The sequence below is a fragment of the Chaetura pelagica genome, unplaced genomic scaffold, assembly GCF_000747805.2.
Source record: "Chaetura pelagica isolate M959 unplaced genomic scaffold, ChaPel_1.0 scaffold10, whole genome shotgun sequence".
Lineage (NCBI taxonomy): Eukaryota > Metazoa > Chordata > Aves > Apodiformes > Apodidae > Chaetura > Chaetura pelagica.
Genome location: NW_009952263.1, coordinates 6,894,700 through 6,916,868, shown reverse-complemented (window position 1 = coordinate 6,916,868; position 22,169 = coordinate 6,894,700). Strand labels below are relative to the sequence as shown.

At 40.5% G+C, this 22,169-nt stretch overlaps 1 protein-coding gene across 1 annotated transcript in view; it reads left to right on the top strand.

Moving 5' to 3' along the window:
• Positions 1-1,572: 1,572 nt before the first annotated feature.
• KAT2B (K(lysine) acetyltransferase 2B) overlaps positions 1,573-22,169 on the top strand; it is a 40,515-nt gene continuing 19,918 nt past the window's right edge. The window contains exons 1-6 of the mRNA XM_010007627.1: positions 1,573-1,605; positions 6,994-7,120; positions 12,036-12,181; positions 12,700-12,789; positions 17,346-17,527; positions 20,220-20,411. Coding sequence (XP_010005929.1) covers positions 1,573-1,605; positions 6,994-7,120; positions 12,036-12,181; positions 12,700-12,789; positions 17,346-17,527; positions 20,220-20,411 — 770 coding nt within the window. The remainder of the gene's footprint in view (positions 1,606-6,993; positions 7,121-12,035; positions 12,182-12,699; positions 12,790-17,345; positions 17,528-20,219; positions 20,412-22,169) is intronic.

Sequence of the window (22,169 nt, the reverse complement as noted above, 5' to 3'; positions counted from 1 at the left end):
GGCCCAACAAAACGCTGACGTACATAAGGAAGCATCATACTATGGCTTTGTAGCCCTGTCTGCTGGGGTGAGGAGCTGTAACGGTATGCTAAGACATGGTGCAATGCTGTCATGTGAGGGCAGATTAAGGAAGCCACATGCATTTCAGTTTCGTAGCTGTTAGCAAATGTGCAGGCACCTCTACTTCAGCCTTGGTGTGTATGTGGGACGTTGCAAGATTAAACACCACAGTGTCAGGAAAAGAGTAGCTAGTGCACTTGAAACCTGCTGCCCTTGTTGCAGGCTGGGTATTGTCGTTTGAAGCTTTCCCAGTGTTGAGTCTCCTTTGCGCCCCCATATTTTAATCATACCAAGACTTGCTGTTAAACTAAGCTGGTTGTGGGGTAAGATTTCCACTGTTAGGAGAGTATGTGTCTGTTTTGTGAATTGCTTTTTCATTCCCTAGTCAGTTCTTTTTTCTTCTCTAAATGTACCTGCAGATAATCCTAGTGAGGGCAAAAGCCTTTCCCTGAAGTTCTTACCTACACAAAGGTAGCTGTGCTGTGAGGAAGTGTGGACAGCCTTGTCTCCTCTCAAATGCTTTGCTTTTTCAGGGACATACCAGCCTCACCTGCTGCAGGTACCTTCTTGGAAAGGAGTAAAGTGCCATTTGGGAGGGGAGGAAGGTGCACCATGGCCTGCTGCCAGCCCTTCCTTTCCTCTCACAGGGCTCTGGTGGTGGGGTACGGTGTGGTGACAGTTCGTACTGCTGGTGCTCTGCTGAGGTGTCCTTTCTGGCTCTCTTCTGTGAGAAGTCCTGGGTGCATGCTGGCACTCTAGTGATGGATGGAGTGGGACCAATGACTGAGACATCCCAGGACCTCTTCCTCCCATCAGGATCTAGGAACAGGTACAGCACTAAATGCTGCTCTGTGTTCAGACTGAAATGCAAAACCTACTATTGCTGTTTTGCTTCTCTTCAGTATTTCAGTGGCAAGTGGCTTGCTTTCTTGTCTCAAAACAGAAGCAAGTAGGCAGACAGGAAGCTCCTTGTAAACTAATCAAGTGGCTTCTGTGGGATAAAGGGGGAAGGATGGAGCAGGGTAGAAGAATGTGTTATTTTTCTTCCTGAACATCTGGCAGGTGCTCCAAAACTACACTGGTTGGTTCATAACTCCAGTGGTTTGCAAGAAGCTGTAGCAGTGCTGAGTGTAACTTTGAACTTTTTCTTTAGGCTGTGATTTCTCTTCCATTTATTTTGCATTTCTGTTTGTGAGTGCGAGAGAGTGAGAGAAAGCAAACACACCATCTCTGAATTGTGTTCATTCAAGTCATGGCTATATGTGAATCTTGCATAAATCTACATAGAGCTGTACAAGTTGGAGTGCATAAATTATGTAATGGCATTCTTAGCACTGGTGGTCTTCTCCCACATAAAATTAATCACAAAATACTGCTGCTTCAGCACAAAATAATTATTAGGAGGTGCACGGAGTAGCAGAAGCAGGGAACATGTGTTTGCTAGGTATGAAGAGCAGCAACACAATAAGATGGGGAGGACGGTGGCTGTGTAGAGGGTGAGTCTCACTGGTGATGGCGGAAATGCTGAGTGGAAAAGGGTGGAAGGTACTGCTCAGGAGTAAGGTGCTCAGTCCTCTAAGAGAAACTTCCTGGTCCTTCTTCAGTGATCCCCTTTCTTTATGGGAAACACAGAGAATGACTGTTTGCAAAGACCTCTTCAGTGTGCACGTATTCTGAGCAGAATGAGAATGTTCTGAACAGCAAGATATATATTAGGAGTTGGCATGGTTTTCATGACGTTTGGAAGTGCACAGTAGTGCTGTATGCTGTGCAGGGTTTTGTATTTGGCACTTGTTATATCTGTGTATGTATGAATGGCTGCATACATCATTTTGGTTTTGCCCAGTATGAGTTTGAGGATTAGGCATGGAAGCTTGCAGAACTTTTATAGAAGGCAGCACTGTGTAACTTACACACATAAATATATTTAATGAAGATGTGGGAGGAAGTCTGCTCAGCTTTTTTTCCCTATCAGTTTACAGCGTGTGAAAATAAAACTCTCTTTCCAGTCTCACTGAGAGTTTTTCTTGTAAACAAGTTGAAATGTGTACTATTTTAGTACACTAAGTTTTCTGTAAAATTGGTTCTTTCTCATTGTGTATATCTTACAGTGATGCATGGAGGATTATAAATATAATTAGAGCCCAGTAGCCTAAGGCATTTGCACATGTAGCAGGAAATTATACTTTCTTGAAGAAAGACCTTGTGCTTTATTTAGATAAACAAAAGTGAGAAGGGTTACAATGAGATGACTTGGCCAAGGCCCTGCATCAGGTGAGCGAGTGGCAGAGGTTCAAGTCCTGGGCTCCAGACCAACTGCTGACTCTTGGGAGAGGCACTTCCCACTTCTCCCCCTGGAGTAACCTCTATTTACATGCCCTAATACATAAAAGAGTGTTTGTAGGGTGAATACGTGCCACTGTTTGCTGGACTCTGTATAGTGCAAGTACATCTCCTTGAAGTTCAACTGGGAATGTATTAAAGCTGTTTTCTGCAAAAGTGTATAGGAGACATACAAGACATCTAAAGATTTTCTTGGATCAGTTTCATAGTGGGGTGCACCTGTTTTACAATGTCTTACAGGTCCAGCTAAAGCATCTTGCTTTAAATTAAATAGGATATCTACCATGAACTTTACAAGGTGGCAATTTGTTCTATGTTAATAATAACAGCTTTGTGTGGTAGCCTGCATCTGTTCTGTCAGTGAAACTGGAAAATACAGGGAATAGAATAATACTTGGATTGATGAATACATGAAGAACATCTCCTCAGAGCTGAACATTGAACTGGTTATTTTATTTTGTTAATGACAAATGGTTCAGCTAATTCCCTGTTATGTATGAGTAGCTCTTCAAGCAGTGTCTAACTGTCTGTCTGGTAACTGGAAATTTAAGTATGAAAAAAGATGTATTTTAAATTAATGTATTTGTTATGGTTGGTGTGATGTTCTTTGATAAAAGAACCAGTTTCCAATTATTGCTTGCAGGGAAAAATAAATTACAGGGTTTTCCACATGGCTTTTGTATTGGGAAGAAGAATATTTCTTCTTGAGTAATTATACTTGCTGGAAATAGTAAGATCTGTAATGTCGTGTATATATAATCTGCTGAGTCTACTTTGCATCTCAATTACTAGACAGGGCAAGCTGTGTGTTTTTGAGTTGGAAACCAAAGGCCCAGCATAACAGTTGCTTTGAAACTCAGTTTTAGGAGTGTTGGGATCTTTTGCTTAGTAATTAAGTTATCTTGAAGTTTGCACGTTGTTATGCTCATTTCACTACCCAAAAAAAGGGGAGGAATGTTTTAGTCCATAAATTATTCTAACATTCTTAATTTATTCATTATTATTTAGGCATCTGAAACTCCATTAAACATTGAAGTGCTTCCTTTTAAAATAAAAATGTTAACAGTGTGTGTTAAAATGTGCTGCATTTTTTCACTGTTCATTTTTTACCTGCTGTCAGTATATTCAGTATTTTAAAGTGAACAGCTACTTTTTTTTTGTGCAAGAGTTGCGGTTTTCACTGCACAGAGGTACTGCACAGTTTGATTTCCCACATTGTGATGCTCCACCTGACATGGTGGGGTAAAAAAAATTATTGACATTTCATTGTACAGTGCAAAATGCACATTATTTCTAGTTAACATTGTGTAATTGCTATGCAATTACACTGCACTCATCCAATTTTATTAAAAACTGCCAACAAAGATGCAGTGTTCGTTATCCCTGGCCCTGCAAAGGTGACTGTCATTACTTTGCAGGCTTCAGTAAGGCAGAAGTCCCCCACTTGTTCCAGTGGCTTTATCGAAGCTCTGCAGATGTCCCAGAAAAAAGGCTTTGAGAACTGGATGTTTAAAAGCTTCTTTTCCTTTCTTCCCTCAAAACTGTTTTGAACCTAAATAAAGTTTTTGCAGAGGTGAAGTCATACTTTATTTTCTAATGAAAAGCAGATGAGTGGCATTAGAAAAAAAGGAAGAAAGAAAGGAAAAAGCTGAAGATAGTCAAAGAAAGGATTAAATGAACAAAACGCTGTTGAATACTTAAAACAACTCAGCAATTTATGCCAGTGAGGAATGCGCATTGCATATTCACTGCAAAATAGTTGCACTGTCAACATCTACAATGAAAGCCTAGTTTAAAAGAGGACCTTTTAGGGTAGCGTTTCCCCTTGATTAACAGAACATTTATGCTGTTTCTGTTGTCTTATAGAGAGATTAAGGAAAAAAAACCCACCCTAGTAGTTGTTTGAGATGGGTCTCTGTAATAATTTGAACAATACAAATTAACAGCTGCTTCAAAAAGATCTGGCAAGGAAATATTGCAAAGGGCAGAAAAAACCCCGCCGTTCAACACACTGTTTTTAGCCTTCTGTGGGTGGGTTGATGAGTTTTTTTGGCAGTTTAACTGAGCTGTTATCACGAGTTGTACATCTGTTTGTTTGCATCTTTTGCTTTTAATTATTGTGTGACATTAAAGTTTGTGTAGTTACTGTTTATAGTTTTTAGGCTTGATAGTAAACATTGTGTGATGAGCTTCTGTAAAATACTGCTTCCACTCAGAGAAAAAATTCTCAAAAAGCTTGTGCCTAGTTTGAAGGGCTTGTTTTTTGTTTTGTTTTGGTTTTAACGTGTTTCATTATGGTATGATTTAAGGCAGTTAATAATAAGCATGATATTATGTCAGTAATTTACAGTGTTGAACATTTGTCTGGACAGCTGCATGGAAAGGAACTAATCTTACTTCCCTAAAATAACATTAAATCAGGTTTCATTTGACAATCTCTCTATCATTGCTTCTTGAATTTTCTTTGGCAATAATTTCATTCTCTGACAGATTTTTCTGTGACAGTTTTTCTGTACTTGCCTTAACTGCAAAAAACTTTCATGGCAACATTGCCTCTCCCACAGAGCAAATGTGGATAGCTTATTTGGCATTGGTTTTCTGTAGCTTGAGACGATAACTGAAAGTGTGGTTTCACATTATCTCACAGATGTCCAAAGTCCCCACACCAGAGCAATCCTTGGTTCGCAGGTGTCACTCAATCACTGAGCTCTCTTTCTAGTCATTAAAATTTAAGAGGGCCTGTAGGTCTGGATAACAAACAAAAGTAAAACTGGCTCAATGCCTGTGACATTGTAAAAGACAGTTTCTGCTGTAAAATAACATCAGCCTTTCTTCAGTTCTCTGCCAATCATATTACTCGTAGAAAACATGATAGAAAAATAACATAAAATTCACCATAAATCCATCCAGATTGCATTTTACGAGACTTTGAAAAAAATAAATTGTTTTAATCTTCCTTCAGTTTCACGTAGAAACCTCCCTGATGCTACATCATAACTAGATGGGGTGACAGGCAGCCTGCACCCACACACTGCGTGTGGGGAGCCAGGGAATTCAGGCAATGCAGGTTGTCCCCTTTCCAAGGGAAGTACGTGCAAGTGGTTTTGCTGGGCACTTACAGGTCGATTTCTGCATCATCCTGATGGCTCTGACTGCTGAAAATGGCACTCACAGGCCTTGGTAGCTGCCAGACCACCCCAGGCGCAGGCAGAGGCTGTGGCACCTGGGGCCAGGAGCCCAGCTGGATAAAGACTTAAGCCTTAGGGATGGTAAAAACATAATGAGGTGCTCAGCAAACTGCAGGCAGCGGTTTTCCTGGTGCTCAAGTTGCTGAATATTGAAAGTAGTTTGGAAGAACAAATTATGATCAGTCCACAAAACTGTCAGACTTAGGATCTGTCAAGCTGAGATCCTTTCTGCTTCTCCTGGGTGCTTATTCCTTAGAAACATTCCTTCATTTGGAAACATAAAGGAAAATGAAATGAGTTCCTGAAATAGATTGCATTAAATACGTTCAGATTCAGTTTTGAAAAATGACACAGTAGTGCTGGATATATTAATGTCACCATTTTGCCTACTAAGGTTGTTTCAGTCCTAAATATTAATGCAGCAGTTGGCATACTTTCCTCACTGAGGTCTTGGCACTGCAAATTCAAGAGTATCTTGTTACAGCCCAGTGCACAGATACCTTTGAACTGTAGAAAAGCACACTTTCCTTTGATTAGGTCTGCTCTTAAGGATAGTTAGAAGAACTTGAGTATCAAAATAACTTAAGATCGTTTGGATATGCAGAAGAAAATCCCCTGTCTTTGGGTAGCTAGAATTGGGACTTCGAACTTCTGAATTATTTGAGATATGATTACCCAAGTCACAACCTCTTCCTTCATGGTCACCTCTTTTCACCTGTAGCCTATTGGCAGTGTTTCACACTTGGGGAGAGTAAATAAACGTTCAGGGTTAAGGAGCTGGTTGTGTTGGCAGCATCACTGTCTTTGGCATCTGTTGCTTTTGTGGCCAAGCCTTGCTTTGGACAGCTTTCTTCAACAGTGCAGTTAGTTTGCTTATTTCAGTATTTAGTTAACCCTGCTTGGGTTGTCATGAGCTTGGTTTTAGTTGCATGATTCATTGTTCCCAGTATAGCTGAAAAAGCAGTGATGAACATGTTAGATAACCCATTTATGTTTAAATAATTAAAACTGTCTCAGTGGCAGAATCTGTGCATGTTGATGTACCAGTACATGTTCTAATATTTCCTCGATGCAGGAGCTTGAACAAAAAGGAATTAGCCAGAGTTTGTGTGTGTGTTTTTCCAAGCACAGTTTGCTTACCAGAACTGTGTTAGTTTCTTTATTTGGGCTGTTATTCTATTTCTAGAAAATTGCTAGAAAATGAAGTCTATCTGTGCGGTAGATAAAAAAAAAACAAGCAAAGCAACAACAAAACCCTTCCACAGCCCCACCCAACCATCAAATCAAACAAAAAAAAGCAACTTATAATTAATACTGTTACTTTGTATTGCTTTTGAAATAAGCTTCAGCGAGTTCCTATGTTTCATGGTGTTGATCGGGTACCCCTCTGCTTTGATTTCAGGCTGAGGAATCCTGTAAGTGCAATGGCTGGAAGAACCCCAACCCGCCTCCCACGCCGCCGCGGGCCGAGCTGCAGCAGGCGGGGGTCAGCCTGGCCGAGCCCTGCCGCAGCTGCAACCACGCGCTGGGTAAGCTGCTGCTTTCCTTCTTGCAGGCCTCCTTGGCCCAGAACCCTCCTCTCTTGAGAGACGGAAGTCAAGGGTTCGTGCTGAGACCTGGAAATTAGGGTTATGATCAGACATAAAGGTCAACGACTTAGATTAAAGTGGGTTACAAATATCCTACAGAGAGTTTTGAAGAAATTAAACTGAGGAGCAACTTGTAATAACCCAGACATTCTAAGCTGTTAAAATGCCAAAGGACTTTTAAGCTTCCTATTACAATTTTACTACTTTGTGTAACATATGCATTAACCTCACATTATTTTATCTGTCAGCTGCCCTAGTTATTGTGTGAATGACTGGAGTGCCTCTCCTATGAAAACAGGCTGAGAGAATTGGGGCTTTTCAGCCTGGAGAAGCGAAGGCTCCAGGGAGACCCAAGAGCAGCCTGATGGGCCCTACAGGAGAGCTGGAGAGAGGCTTTTTGTAAGGGCATGTAGAGGTAGGATGACGGGGAACAGCTTTACACTGGAAGAGGGTAAATTGAGATTAGATATTAGGAAGAAATTTTTCAGTGTGAGTGTGGTGAGACTCTGGAACATGTTGCCAATGGAAGTTGTGGATGCCCCTTCTCTGGAACTGTTCAAGGCCAGGTTGGATGGGGCTTTGAGCAGCCTGATCCAGTGGGAGGTGGAAGTAGATGAACTCTACGGTCCCTTCCAACCCAAAATGTTCTATGATTCTATGACTGTCTTGTAGGCTGTATTACATGTTCTTGCTACAGAATAAACTGTAACATTTTCTTGAACAATGCTAATGCAGGTACTTTTTCCTGCAAAAAAACCCATGCCTTTTCCATGCCACAGAAAATAACACTGAGGTTGTACATCTTAGCATTGCCTAAGTTATTGTGCATATAGTTTGCATATCTTTGAAGCAAATGCTCAAAACCCACTGTTAAATACTGTTATGAGGTGTTTTGGGTTGTTTTTTCGACTAAGAAATAATTGTTACAGGCATAGCCTGAAAATACTGATGAATCACTATTGTTTTTTTAGGAATTTGTACTTATCCAAAATAAAACTGATGACTTTTCCATATGCATTAGGAAATACTGAAAAAAAAGTTACAATGAAATAAAATTCAGGACTAATTGAAAAGAAGCAGTTGCTGTGTCAATTTTGTTGATGTACAAAAGTTAGGATAGTGAAAGAAGAGAAAGGAAATCTAAAATCTTCATGGTGATTCATGGTTTTTTTTTGCTTTTGCAAATAATAGTATATTTTGAGAGAACTACTTTAAAAAAAAATAAATATTAAATTGGGATTTATTTCTGTATCTACTTGCTTTTCTTCATATGCTCTCCTTACAGCTGACCTATTTCTGGACTTTTCAGCAAATGTCTTTCCTTTCCTGGTATGCCAAACCTCTGGATTTGGTTGCAGGAGAACATTAACAAATGCATAGTATCAAAGAAAGTTTGGGTGCTTTACCCAAGTTAGTCAAGTTAGCTTTGGCTTTTTATCACACAGCTTCTCCATGCTGCTTTTGGGTACGCAGTTAGGGTAGCTTGTGTTACCTGACCCTTTCATTCCAGGCCTTTGAAGAAAAAGGATTTATTTTTTTTAATCTTATGAGATGTTGTGTATGTCAGTTCCCAGTTCTTAAGCAGAGTTTGTGGATGCTGTGTATTTTGTAGGAAAATTCAGCTTTTCTGAAGGCTGAGGCTCTATTAAAAAATCTTAAATTTCTAATTAGATAGGGAACCAGGGAAAGCCAGTATTGTAAAACCAGTACAAGTGAAATGTACCTTATGCAACAAACAGTGTTTTTAGTGGTTGCTGTTTTAGAAAAGGTGATGTTTCTTGTTCTGTGGGCTAATGAGCATGATGTTTCATTTGAAATAACTCAAATTAGTTGCTGGCTGCTTCCTCATACCACTGGCAAAAATGTCTTTCAGTGGTGTTTTCCAAGATAATTTTCCTATTCATCTCCTCTAAATTAGTGTGCTCCCCCTGAATGCCTTTAAAACCAGGCTGACCACAATGTTTGTAGGCTGCGTTTGTAGGCATCTGTGCTGCGTTTTCTCTTCCTCAGAGAGCCATTGAAATAGCAATGTAGAAATTCCTATACATGTTAAAGCCATACCTGGTGTAATATGTAGGATGTTTGGGGTTTTTTGCCTTTTAAAAAACTTACTATTTTCCTTCAAAGGTAATCCATGACATTTGTCTTGCTTGAGGCATCTCTTTTGGGGGATATGGTTTAATGTTCAAGCCGGTGCAGGTTTTTTTGTGTGTAAGTCTATTTGATAGTGTGTATTAACCTGTTGAGTTTATTTCTATTTATTATTCTACAACTTGTATTTTTTTTGTGACTCAGTCCCACAGCTTGGCTCAATACTGGGTTTTTAATGAATATTTATTTTATTTGAGTGATGTATTAGGTCACTACCATAACACTGTGAAGTGGTGGCTGAAGTGGGTGCCAGGAGAATGAATTCTCCACTAGGTTCAAGACCGGGTGTTATGTAGTCAGAGGCTCTTTTTTTTTTCTTTTATATTTGATTGGTTTCTCCTGTGTTACAGGCTGCATTTTCCTGTCGGTAATAATTTTTGGCCTTGAGTGACTTTTAAAACTGGTTAATTAGTGTGTTTATATACTATATGCACACTTAGTCTCCCTTTCTTTCCCAGCACTGTCTTCAGTTCCTGCTATGCATGTTCATGTAGCATATTTGGGTATTTCTTACATGAGTTCTGATAGGAGTTTGCCCTTCCTATATACAAGTGTTTTTACATACACACTGATTTTGAGGTCAACTACGGACACTTTCCTCATTAGTCTGTTTTCTAGTTGCTCCTGATAAGTGCAGTCAACTACTTCCCTATTGAAGATGCACAACTAAAATAATTAACTTGATATTTTTCGGGTCTTTGTATTAGTGCATTGGCTTTGCTCTTTTTGATTGCTTTCCTCTTACACAGCAGCAACCTATACTTGTGGGTTTTTTATTATTTTTATTTATTATTTATTTTTTGCAAGCATAATAGCAGCTGAGGGAGAGTTTACCAGTTGATCAGTGCAGGTGAACAGGACTGTGTCTGGTCTAGTAGTGACCACAAGAATTTGGGACTGGGATGTGAACATCTGAAAAAAGATAGTTTGTTGGCCTGAAGTACAAACACTGGTGACTCTACAGTAGATGGTAACTGGTAGTAAATACATTCTGGTAATACACTTATGTTACTTTCAGACTCACCTTATGCTAATAATTCTCTAGTTTAATAATTTGTTCAAATATGGCCACAAGGTAGTCAATGTCATTTTCAGTATTGTTATGGAAACTGCCTAGAAATGGCTTCTTATGCTGATGTTTTATTCATTTGTTAGTTGAGTGCAAGGTTTCTTCAATATGTTATCAACGCCTAATGGAGTGCTCATCTAAGAGGGTATTTGTTACTTTTGCAAGATCAGAACAGGCAGCTGGAAATACTCAACTTTTATGTCTGGCTCAAGGACAAAAATGAAATAGTTTTATTCTGCCCAGAAAGCTGATAGTTGTCCTTAAAAAAAGCTCATGATGGCCATGTGAAACTGCACAAATTTATTGAATTTATACATTTTGGCAGGTGTCATACCAGATTTCCCAAAGCAAACCATGTGTGCCAGGTGGCCAATAAATACGATAATTTTCAAGTCAAGTATTATTTTTTTTCCACTTCCTCCTTCTCTAAGAAATCAGATTTATGTTGAAAATGTCTTACTAGTCCTAATCACAATGGCACATCTGAAATAATACAATCATAGAATTGTTTTAGTTGGAAAAGACTTTCCAGATCATCGAGTCCAACTATTAACTGAACTCTACCGAGTCTGGTGCTAAACCATGTCCCTAATCACCACATCTACATGTCATTTAAACATCTCCAGGGATAGTGATTCAGCCACCTCTCTGGGCAGCCTGTTTCAGTGTTTGATAATGATAATCTAAGAAGTACGTAATGAGAAAAGCTATTCAAATATAGAAAATCTAATATGCCCAACCTTTCATATAATTTTCCTTTTCTGTTGAAGGATATTTTCTTGTCCTTTCAGAGGAAAGGATATGCATACCATGTACATTGGCCTGGAGTCAGTGAAGATCGTTACTTTTTTGTGATGCAAATAGATTCTTTCTGGGAAGAGACTTTCTATTCTAAATTGCCTTCTCCCTTCCTTTGAAGAACTGGCCCCACAGTTGTTCAAACCAACTTGAACTGGATGTCACCCTTCATGCATACAAACCTCAAGCTTTTGAAAATTGTAAATGTGGAACTGTATTTACCTTTGGAGATGATAAAAGGAAGATTGTCACTTGGCTATTAAGATACTTGAAGATGCTTTTTTATAAACTTCTGAACAAATGAGCATATTCAACCTGCAAAAGCTTTGTTTGTAATGGTGTGTCTAGTTTTACCTTATGTGATATGAAAGTAAGAGACTTAGCCAATAATTTCCAGTTTAAAACAAAGAACGTATTTACAGACCTTATTTTTTTTTTCTTATACTCTTCACAGAATAGGGTGCTATTTGCATCAACACCTGGATTACCTCATTTGTGTGAATTATGAATTTATTTTTCTCAGTCAGGAAACTTTGTCTCAAAAGCGTAGCTCTTGGACAAAAATGCATGTATTTATTTATACTGCAAAATATAATACAGATGGTACTTGTGAGTTCTGCTTGTATGTTAATAGATGATTCCAACCAGCCATCTTTCCTCTGCTGTGGGAATTACCACCCCTAGACTATTACAAATTGCTCCAATGTAACACATAATTCAGTTACCTCTAATGATGTTCTCTTTAAGTAGGTTATTAGAGGCTCACTCTCTTTACCGTTGGGAATACTTGTGTTATTGTGGTTTTTTTCAATAGGTTTGAATTTTTATTTTGTTTAGCTGCTCATGTTTCTCACCTGGAGAATGTGTCTGAAGAGGAAATGAATAGGCTTCTGGGGATTGTGTTGGATGTGGAGTATCTGTTCACCTGTGTCCACAAAGAAGAAGATGCAGACACCAAGCAAGTTTATTTCTACCTGTTCAAAGTAAGCTGAACTTACGTAGTAACTTCTGAGGTTTTTCACTCCCTCACACATAAGCTAATCTCACTGCCCCTCATGTATCTATTGACTTCATCTGGTGGGACACTTTCTGTCTAGTGTGATGCTCTGGTGGCTAACTGTGGGCTAGACATTTTGGTATTTGCAGTGTACTTTATCTTACTCCAAAAGTCATCCAGATGACTGAGGGGCTGAACTTGAGTTCCCGTCTATAAACTGTGCATCCTGCAAGCCTCACCCTCTTCACTTACACATCAGGAAAAACTCAGTTGATTTAAATGCCAACTCACCTGCCTACATTTGCTCAGAGAAGCCTCTTACACACATTTCAAAGAAACTGAATTAACAATGAAGTTTAGTAGCTATATATTCAGACAACTAAACAAGCAGATCTATAACCAGGAGATTTTCAGCACTGCTTGCAGTGTGTTGTGCACATCTGAATTCTTGACCCTATGCATGCAAATATGCTAATTTTAAAAACATTGTATATTTTTTAACAGCTTTTGAGGAAGTGCATTTTACAGATGGGAAAACCTGTAGTAGAAGGCTCTTTGGAAAGTCCCCCCTTTGAGAAACCTAGCATTGAACAGGTAAACAGTTCAAATGTGGATTTGGTTGGTGTGGGGTTTTTTTTTTAATTTGGTGGGGGTTTTGGGGTTTTGTTTGTTTGTTTTGGTTTTCATTGTTTGGTTTGTTCTTTTTTTGTAACTGTAGGCACTGGTTTTGAAAACATGGCATTATAGACAATGTGCAAATGTTTGTATATTACTTAGGGCAAAGTAGGATACTGCTGCTGCTTCTGCTTTAGTGTTGGTACAATAGTTAGATTATTTGATTTTTCTCATCATTCATCTTATGCTTTAATGAGACTGACTTTTTTGTGGTTTTAGGGAATGAACTTTAAATACTACTTTTATGTGTGGCAGTTCTAATCTTTCTTTGTTTCAAATGATGAAAAATCCTGTTGACGTTTTGAAATCCAATATTAAAATGACGCTTGTCTTCTGTAAGGCAATGAAAATGTTACAATCCAATTCAGTGAGATCATAGGTTTTTCTTTTAAAGGGTACACAACAAAAACCAAAGATAACTGAGGCTTTTGTTACTCTTAGAGGATACAGAACAGTTTCAAGTTCTGGTTAAGCAAGCTCCTGGAGAATGCACTTTTGGCACGCAAGTGAGCCCATTAGCTCCAGTGAGACTATGCAGAGGCTCACATACCTTGCTGAAACAGGAGCTCAATGTGTTCCCATCAATAGGTGAATTGATGCTCTATTGCTAAACATGAAATTATAAACATGAAGGCTGTTATGTGTAGTAATTATTTTCATGCAACTCTCACTTCTTAAAATTTAGGAAAATCAAAACACAGTATTGCTGAATTTCTGGGAAGTTCATCTTAAGTTCTCCTTTAGTTTAGGTATAAACAAAGAACAAGAGTATGCAATCTATATCATAGAATCATAGAATCTTAGGGGCTGGAAAGGACCTCGAGAGATCATCTAGTCCAACCCCCCTGCCAGAGCAGGGTCACCTAGAGTACATCACACAGGAACTCATCCAGGTGGGTTTTGAATGTCTCCAGTGAGGGAGACTCCACAACCTCCCTGGGCAGCCTGTTCCAGTGCTCTGTCACTCTTACAGTAAAAAATTTTTTTTTCGGATATTCACCTTGAACCTCCTATGCTCCAATTTACACCCATTACCCCTTGTCCTATCACTGGTCATCACTGAGAAAAGCCTAACTCCGTCCCCCTGACACTCACCCCTTACATATTTGTAAACATTGATGAGGTCACCCCTCAGTCTCCTTTTCTCCAAGCTAAAGAGACCCAGCTCCCTCAGCCTTTCCTCATAAGGGAGATGTTCCACTCCCCTAATCATCTTCGTAGCTCTGCGCTGGACTCTTTCGAGCAGTTCCCTGTCCTTTTTGAACTGAGGGGCCCAGAACTGGACACAATACTCCAGATGTGGCCTCACCAATGCAGAATAGAGGGGGAGGAGAACCTCTCTTGACCTACTAACCACACCCTTTCTAATGCACCCCAGGATGCCATTGGCCTTCTTGGCCACAAGGGCACATTGCTGGCTCATGGTCATCCTCCTGTCTACCAGGACCCCCAGGTCTCTTTCACCTACACTACTCTCCAGCAGTTCAGCCCCCAACCTGTACTGGGACATGGTGTTGTTCTTCCCCAAATGTAAAACTCTGCACTTCCCCTTGTTGAATTTCATCATGTTTCTCCCCGCCCAACTCTCCAACCTATCTAAGTCTCTCTGAATGGCAGCACAGCCTTCTGGTGTGTCAGCCACTCCTCCCAGCTTAGTGTCATCAGCAAACTTGCTGAGGGTACATTCTATACCCTCATCCAGGTCGTTGATGAAGATGTTGAACAACACCGGTCCCAGTACCGACCCCTGTGGGACTCCACTAGTCACACACCTCCAACCAGATTCTGCCCCATTGACTACAACTCTCTGACTCCTTCCTTTCAACCAGTTCCTAATCCACCTCACTTCCTGGTCACCAAACCCATACCTGATCAACTTTTCTACAAGGATGCTGTGGGAGACGGTGTCAAATGCTTTACTGAAATCAAGATAAACCACATCTACCGCTCTACCATCATCTATCCACCTAGTAATTTCCTCATAGAAGGCTATGAGGTTAGTCAAACATGATTTACCCTTGATAAAACCATGTTGACTGCTCTTGATGACCCCCATGTCCTTGATGTGCCTGGAGATAGTGACAAGAACAAGTTGTTCCATCACCTTTCCAGGGATGGAGGTGAGGCTGACCGGTCTATAGTTACCCGGGTCCTCCTTCTTGCCCTTCTTGTAGACTGGAGTGACATTTGCTATCCTCCAGTCCTCAGGCACCTCACCTGTTGCCCATGACTTACTGAAGATGATGGAGAGTGGCCTAGCAATGACCTCCGCCAGCTCCCTCAGCACCCTTGGGTGCATTCCATCTGGACCCATTGATTTATGGATGTCCAGATTACTCAACTGATCCCTAACCCAATCCTCATCTACCATGTCAAACTCTTCCTCTATCTTGACTTCTTCTGGGGCTATATGAATCTGGGGCTCATAGGGAGACCCTGCAGGAGTGAAGACAGAGGCAAAGAAGGCATTCAGCACCTCTGCCTTCTTTATATCCTCTGTCACCAGGGCTCCCACCTCATTCCTCAATGGGCCAATATTGCCTCTACTGCTAGTTTTGCTAGCTATGTATTTGAAAAAGCCCTTTCTATTATCCTTAACCTGACTTGCAAGGTTAAGTTCCAAGGAGGCCTTAGCTTTCCTAATTGCCTCCCTACATCCTCTGACAACAGTCCTATATTCCTCCCACGTGACCAGCCCCTCCTTCCATGATCTGTAGATTTTCCTTTTCCACTTAAGTTTGCCCAGTAGTTCCTTCTTTAACCATGCAGGTCTCCTAGCACCCTTACTAGATTTCCTAACCATTGGGACGCTCTGATCCTGTGCTTGCAAGAAGTGGTCCTTGAATGTTGACCAGCTATCTTGAGCTCCTTTATCTTCTAGCACCCTGTCCCATGGGATTTCCCTTAATAGATGATTGAGGAGACCAAAGTTTGCCCTGTGGAAGTCCAGGGTTCTGGTCCTGCTGGGTATTTTGTTCCTTCCACACAGGATCCTGAACTCCACCATCTCATGATCACTGCAGCCAAGGCTGCCATTGACCACCACTGCTTCAACAAGGCCCTCCTTGCTGGTTAGTACAAGATCCAGCAGCGCTCCTCTTCTAGTCGGCTTGTCCACCATTTGCATTAAGAAGTTATCATCAATGCACTGGAGGAACCTCCTAGACTGTGAAAGGCTGGCTGTGTGAGTCTTCCAGCAGATATCAGAGTAGTTGAAATCTCCCATGCGGACCAGGGACTGTAGTTGTGAGGCTGCTTTCAGTTGCCTGTAGAAAGCCTCATCAACCTCCTCACCTTGATCAGGAGGTCTGTAGTAGACCCCCACAACTGTGTCACCCGCACCTGCTTGCCCCTTAATTCTTACCCACAGACTTTCAACTTGCCCCTCATCAGCCCCTGCACGAAACTCAATACATTCTAGTTGCTCTCTCACATAAAGAGCAACTCCACCACCTCGCTTCCCTGCCCTATCTTTCCTAAAAAGCACATATCCATCCATGGCCACATTCCAGTCATGTGACCTGTCCCACCATGTCTCTGTTATTGCTACTAGATCATAACCCTTAGCCCGCACACAGACCTCTAACTCCTCCTGCTTGTTCCCCATGCTGCGTGCATTAGCACATATGCTGCGTGCATATACACTCCTAAGCCTTAAGATATAATATTAAAAGGTTTCATACAATATCTTTTTTGTCACATTTTTCATATTGTTCCATTTGCTTAAGAAAATAAAGTCTAGAGATGGGAAGGTAATTATTCTTGTAGTTTATTTTGAAGTAATTTTCCATTAAAATAGACTGATGTTTTCAATTCTGTTTTTAGCAGTTCAGCAACTCAATCACACAAAATTATTTGCTAAGCAGCTGTTTTAGAATTGATTTATAATGTGTATGTATTGCAGGACTTCTATGCATACATTTTAACTTACCTTCAATACTTTTTTTTTAAGTGGACAGTATACAAAGTGCAATGAGGGGACAGACTTGTGAAATACACTGTCACCTGGAGAAACAACATGATGTGTAGACATGAACATAACTAGGAAGCTTAACAAGCCCTTGTCTACTATTGAAAAGTGGCGGGAGAGGTTTATAGGTAATACTTGATTGACAGAGGAAATAAATACAGCATGGTTATCAGCAAAATTATGCATATGTGAGCATGTTGAAGAAAGTCTACTGGATCTTTGTTTTTTTACATTTAGAAGCAAGGAAAAACAAAGACTTTTCTTCTCTCCCTGTAAGACAACTGCTGGAAGTAGATAGAGTAAAAACATCTGGATGAACCTGCTCTGTCACAGGAAAACCAGCTTGTGGCAGCTACATAAGTAGCTGAGCAAGGAGCTGATGTTCTCTGGTACTGGTTTTATTTCCCATGTAATGCAAGTTCAGGGTTAATAAAGTGAGAAATGTTCAAGGACACTCCTACAAAAAATTATGGCTAAATTAAACTTAATTTTCTTCTGTTAAAAGGGTGTGAATAATTTTGTGCAGTACAAATTTAGCCACTTACCCTCAAAGGAAAGGCAAACGATAGTGGAACTGGCTAAAATGTTTCTGAACCGCATTAACTACTGGCATCTGGAGACACCTTCTCAGCGAAGACTAAGATCACCTAATGATGATATTGCAGGATATAAAGTGAATTACACCAGGTAATACTGTTTTTGCTTGTTACAATAATGGCATGTACGTACTTCAGGAATACACCAGTACCTGTGTACCATGACTGCACCTTGTAAATTTTTGCAGTCATGCATTTCACCAGAAAACCCGACAATTTTAGTGAAGCTCTCGGTTTCACGCACTTCCATATATTTTGAGGGGTGTGCTTTATCAGCCAAGAATGTACAGAAGGGGCCTGTGAAAAACTGTATCGGACAACTCTCTTTTCAACTCCTGTGTTTGCAAAGTAGCTCTCAATCTGATTAAGATATGAGCCTCATGGAAGGTTCTTAGTTCATGTACTAAAAATTCAGGCAAGTTGTCATTCAAGTTTTTTGAAAAAAAAGGGATCATAGATGTTCTCTGGTACTGGTTTTATTTCATCATAGAATTTAATCATATTTAATCTATTTAATCATAGAATGGTTTGGGTTGGAAGGGACCTTAAAGATCATCTAGTTCCAACCCCCCTGCCTTGGGAAGGGACACCTCCCACTAGACCAGGGTGCTCAAAGCCCCATCCCATCTGGCCTTGAACACCTCCAGAGAGGGGGCTTCCACAACCTCCCTGGGCAACTGATTCCAGTGGCTCACCACCCTCACAGGGAAGAATTTCTTCCTAATATATAATCTAAATCTACCCTATTTCAGTTTGAAACATTAAGCATTAAGATAACATTAAGCGTTAAGGTAACATTAAGCATTGCAAAGCATCACAGCTTGAAACCAAATCAAGGAAGATTTGAAAACTGAAAATTTTTAAGAGCTTTAATGCTAAGTGGTGAATAAATGCTATTAGTTTGCTTAAAGTGATAGTTCTTGTTTTGACCTTTTAATACATTGTCAAAATTCAAAGGAATAACTTAGTCACTGGGAGGAGAAGAGTCAGGATAAAAAGCTGGCTCTCTTAATTTTGCCTTTCTCATAACAATAGAGCAACACGTTTTTCAGTCAGCACATCAACAGCAGTTAAGGTTCCTGCCAGTGCAGGCAGCAGTTAACGGTCTGTTAGTGCGGGCAGCAGTTGGCCAATGTCTCTGGCAGCCCACCTGTCCCCCATACTGCCACAGACAGTATTCCTGGCTGAGGATGAGCACTGCCTCCTGCCCACTTTTGTGGTGGCCTGTCTTCTGACAAACCTCAGCTCCATGAAGGGGAATGGCAAACCCTGGTGTGAGTTGAGACTGTGGTGGGTGATACAGCAGACTGTGCTGTTGCTGTGTCCAGCTGTGATGCCGTCAAGTGGCCTGTCGCCTCAAATAACTATGTGGTGTGAAGGACAATTAGTGGTAATCCATGGGGCTCCTAAGACCAGGTTTGGTGAGTCTTTGCCCTCCATTTGTTTGTGATACAGACATCAGACAGGCCAGATTGGTTGGAGTAAACTTTTATTAGGAATCAATACCTAGCACTGGCTCTGGTTGGTGACTTTTGTTCTTAACAGTTTTTTTCATTTGTGGTTTCTGAAACATTCTTGCCCTCAGTCCCTAAGGATCCCTCTGATGCAAAGTGTTGACTCTTTCCACCTAATCCAACTTATCAGAGTGAGCTTCTGCCATGTTCAAGGCACTGCTCGGGGTGCAGGGGAAGCTGCTATATGCCGTGGGTGCACCTCGTGAATTCTTGTAGTCACTGACTTAATTTGAAAACCTGATGATTTTAGTGAAACCATTATCTGAGTTTCACACACATCCTTGTGCTCTGAGAGGTGTGCTTTATCAGCCAACAACAGGGAGTAGAGGGGCTGTGAACAACTGTATATCAGAACTCCTTTGCAACTCTTTTGTTTGCAAAGATTATGATGCAACAGTTTGGGAGTGTGTTTTGAGACAGGCTGTACCTTGGATCTGGATGAGAAAATGCATGTAGGATCCAAAACCGCTGTTTGCATCCAATTCTTAACATTTTCTTTTCATTGTTGGAGCTTTCATAATAGTCGTGGTCTGATTCTGCTGGAGTGAGAGATACCATTGACAGTTCACTTATATGCAGATACCAAAATCTTGTTTATAAAATTAAAAGTTATTGTGACCTACATAGTCAGGGTACTCCTGATTTATCTCTTGAGTATCACTGTCCCCTTTCCAAGGAAATTAAATACAACATTATGTATTTTCACCTATACTTCTTAATGCAAATCTTATTATGAAGGGAATTACTAGTAATGAAAGTATCAAAATCGGGGTGTAATGGGAAGAAGCCAGCTGGTGGGACACCAGGTGAGAGTCCGGTTCGATTGGGATGGGGCTAGTTAAAAGTGTTGCTCCCTTTGTGTCTGTGTGGCGAAATGTAAGAGTTTAAAGAAGGGAAAGTGGACCAGGTTAAGGGTTTTTGGAGTCTCAGGCAGGAGACTTGGGAAGCTAAATGAATGAGCTGTGGAGAGAATCCCTGACATCAACATGAATTTTATGTGATCTATGATTATTATCTGGAACAAGGGCACTTTATGGAAATTACAACTGCTGAGAAAAAGAATATATGGAGCCTTAAAAGTACCTGGCTGTCATTTCTTTAAAAAACTGGGCAATATAAATGCTGCTTAACTCTGTCCAGACATGGTGTGGAACTGATTAATATGGTCGTATAGCTCTCAGCAGCATTATAAATGATGTGGGTAATGGTTTTACTGCATTAATTCATGTTAGATGGTGATAATAATGTGGGTTTTTTTCCCCTTTACAGGTGGCTTTGTTATTGCAATGTCCCTCAGTTCTGTGACAGTCTACCTCGGTATGAAACCACCCAGGTGTTTGGTAGGACGTTGCTTCGCTCTGTTTTTACTGTGATGAGAAGGCAACTGCTGGAGCAGGCCAGGCAAGAAAAAGACAAGCTTCCTCAAGAGAAACGAACACTAATCCTCACCCATTTTCCAAAGTAAGAGGTGCCTGCATTCAAAGTTAACCACTAGTATGCAACTTTGACATGGAAATGGAAAAATTACCTGCTACTTAAAATAATTTCTCGTTTTGTTCAGTAACAAGTAGATACTGCAGATTTCTTTCCTGCCATAGCTTGAACTAGGGTATTTCATGTACGCAACTCTTTGGCTTTGTCCTAGGGCTTTACTTTACAAAAAGGTTTATTGCTAGGGGATTGTGCTTGTTGCTTATTAGCAGGTACTTACTTTCTGTTTCTGCAGTCGTTAGAAGCAACATAAGTCTAGATCTCCAGAGACATATGCTTACTTCTGTACTGGAGTTTATATACACCTGAGAATTTCAGTTTAATTCAACATTGTAACAGAAAGCATAGTCAGCCCACACCCTGAAGACATGCATTCATTTGACAAAGAAGGGAGTATAAATCTGCATCAGTGAATCCTAGACTCATTAATTTTATATTGACCACCTGTTCCAGTACTGGAATATTGATGACAGTCTCTCACAGTTAAACAACAATAATTACATATTGGGGTGTGTGGGAGAATGCCTTATCTCTAAACATGCTCAACTTTGACAGCTTTTAATTTCAAACATTTTATGAGTGGTTAAGGGTGGTGGTGACAGAATCATTCATTGTATACTTCCTGTTAAAATAAAGTATCACTTAAAAAATATATTTATTTTGTGAGGGTGGCTTGGCTCTCTAGCCCATATTTTAGAAGTCTGTCCATCATAACAACAAAGGAACTGAACCCACAGAAGAGCTGGTTGCACCATTGCTGTGCAAGCTGCTGTCTGGGCTAGAGTGAGTTAATGCTCAGGGGAATGAAAAACAACATGAGCTTTCCAAAGCTGGGTAGAGCCAAGATTTGTTGCTCTTTTTACCACTTTGAAGAATGTAAACTGTCTCTAGGGTAGACTGCTATGGATACAGGAGTGTTTATATATATCTGTGCATAGGATCATGATCTGGCCCTGAAGTAGGTATAAAAAAGGTTTTAACACTGCATCGATACAAGGAGTAGATTTGTGGAAGAGGGAGGTGTGCATGTGCTTATATGTTTCCACTGCCTTTTATAGCCTAGGAGAGTAATTTGAATAGCATTATTATTCACTGCTGTTCCTTTTAATATTCTGCTGGGGGAAAAAAAAGACAGGCACTGTTTGCTGATAATCTATGGGAAATACGAATAGCGTTTTAAATGTTTTACAGGCTGTACTTGTCTGAAGCGTTTGTCTCTCTTCTGGCAGATTTAGCCCTCTGAGCCCTCCCAAAGAGCTGCAGCTCAGAGCACCCAGCCAGGGCCTGGCTTCCGTGCAAGGGTCCCAGCTGCCCCAGCCACTCCTTCCTGGGCAAAGGGGGCACCCACAGGTTATGCCTGTGTGTATCTGTGTACCTAGAAATCAGTCACCAAGGGGTCTGAACACAGAGCCTCTGTGCTACCTGTAAATGTAGTCTTTGCTGAAGTTTAATTTGTGCTTCTGCTCTGTCACAGATGGTCAAGTACCTGTTACAAACTTTTTGGCCATTATCAGCTGTGTATATAGCAGGAAACACGGCACGTTATTGTGCTTAGAGGTAGATGTCCTATATACAGATCACAAAAGTAGGACTTCATCCTGAAAATCCTTATCCTGTTCAGGAAAGACTTGCTCAACAGTCCTCTTGGTTTCAGCTGGATTGTTTCTATACATATAGATGACACAGAGAGTAGAAATGTGCTTTGTCAGTTTCTGGGCTGAAAACCCC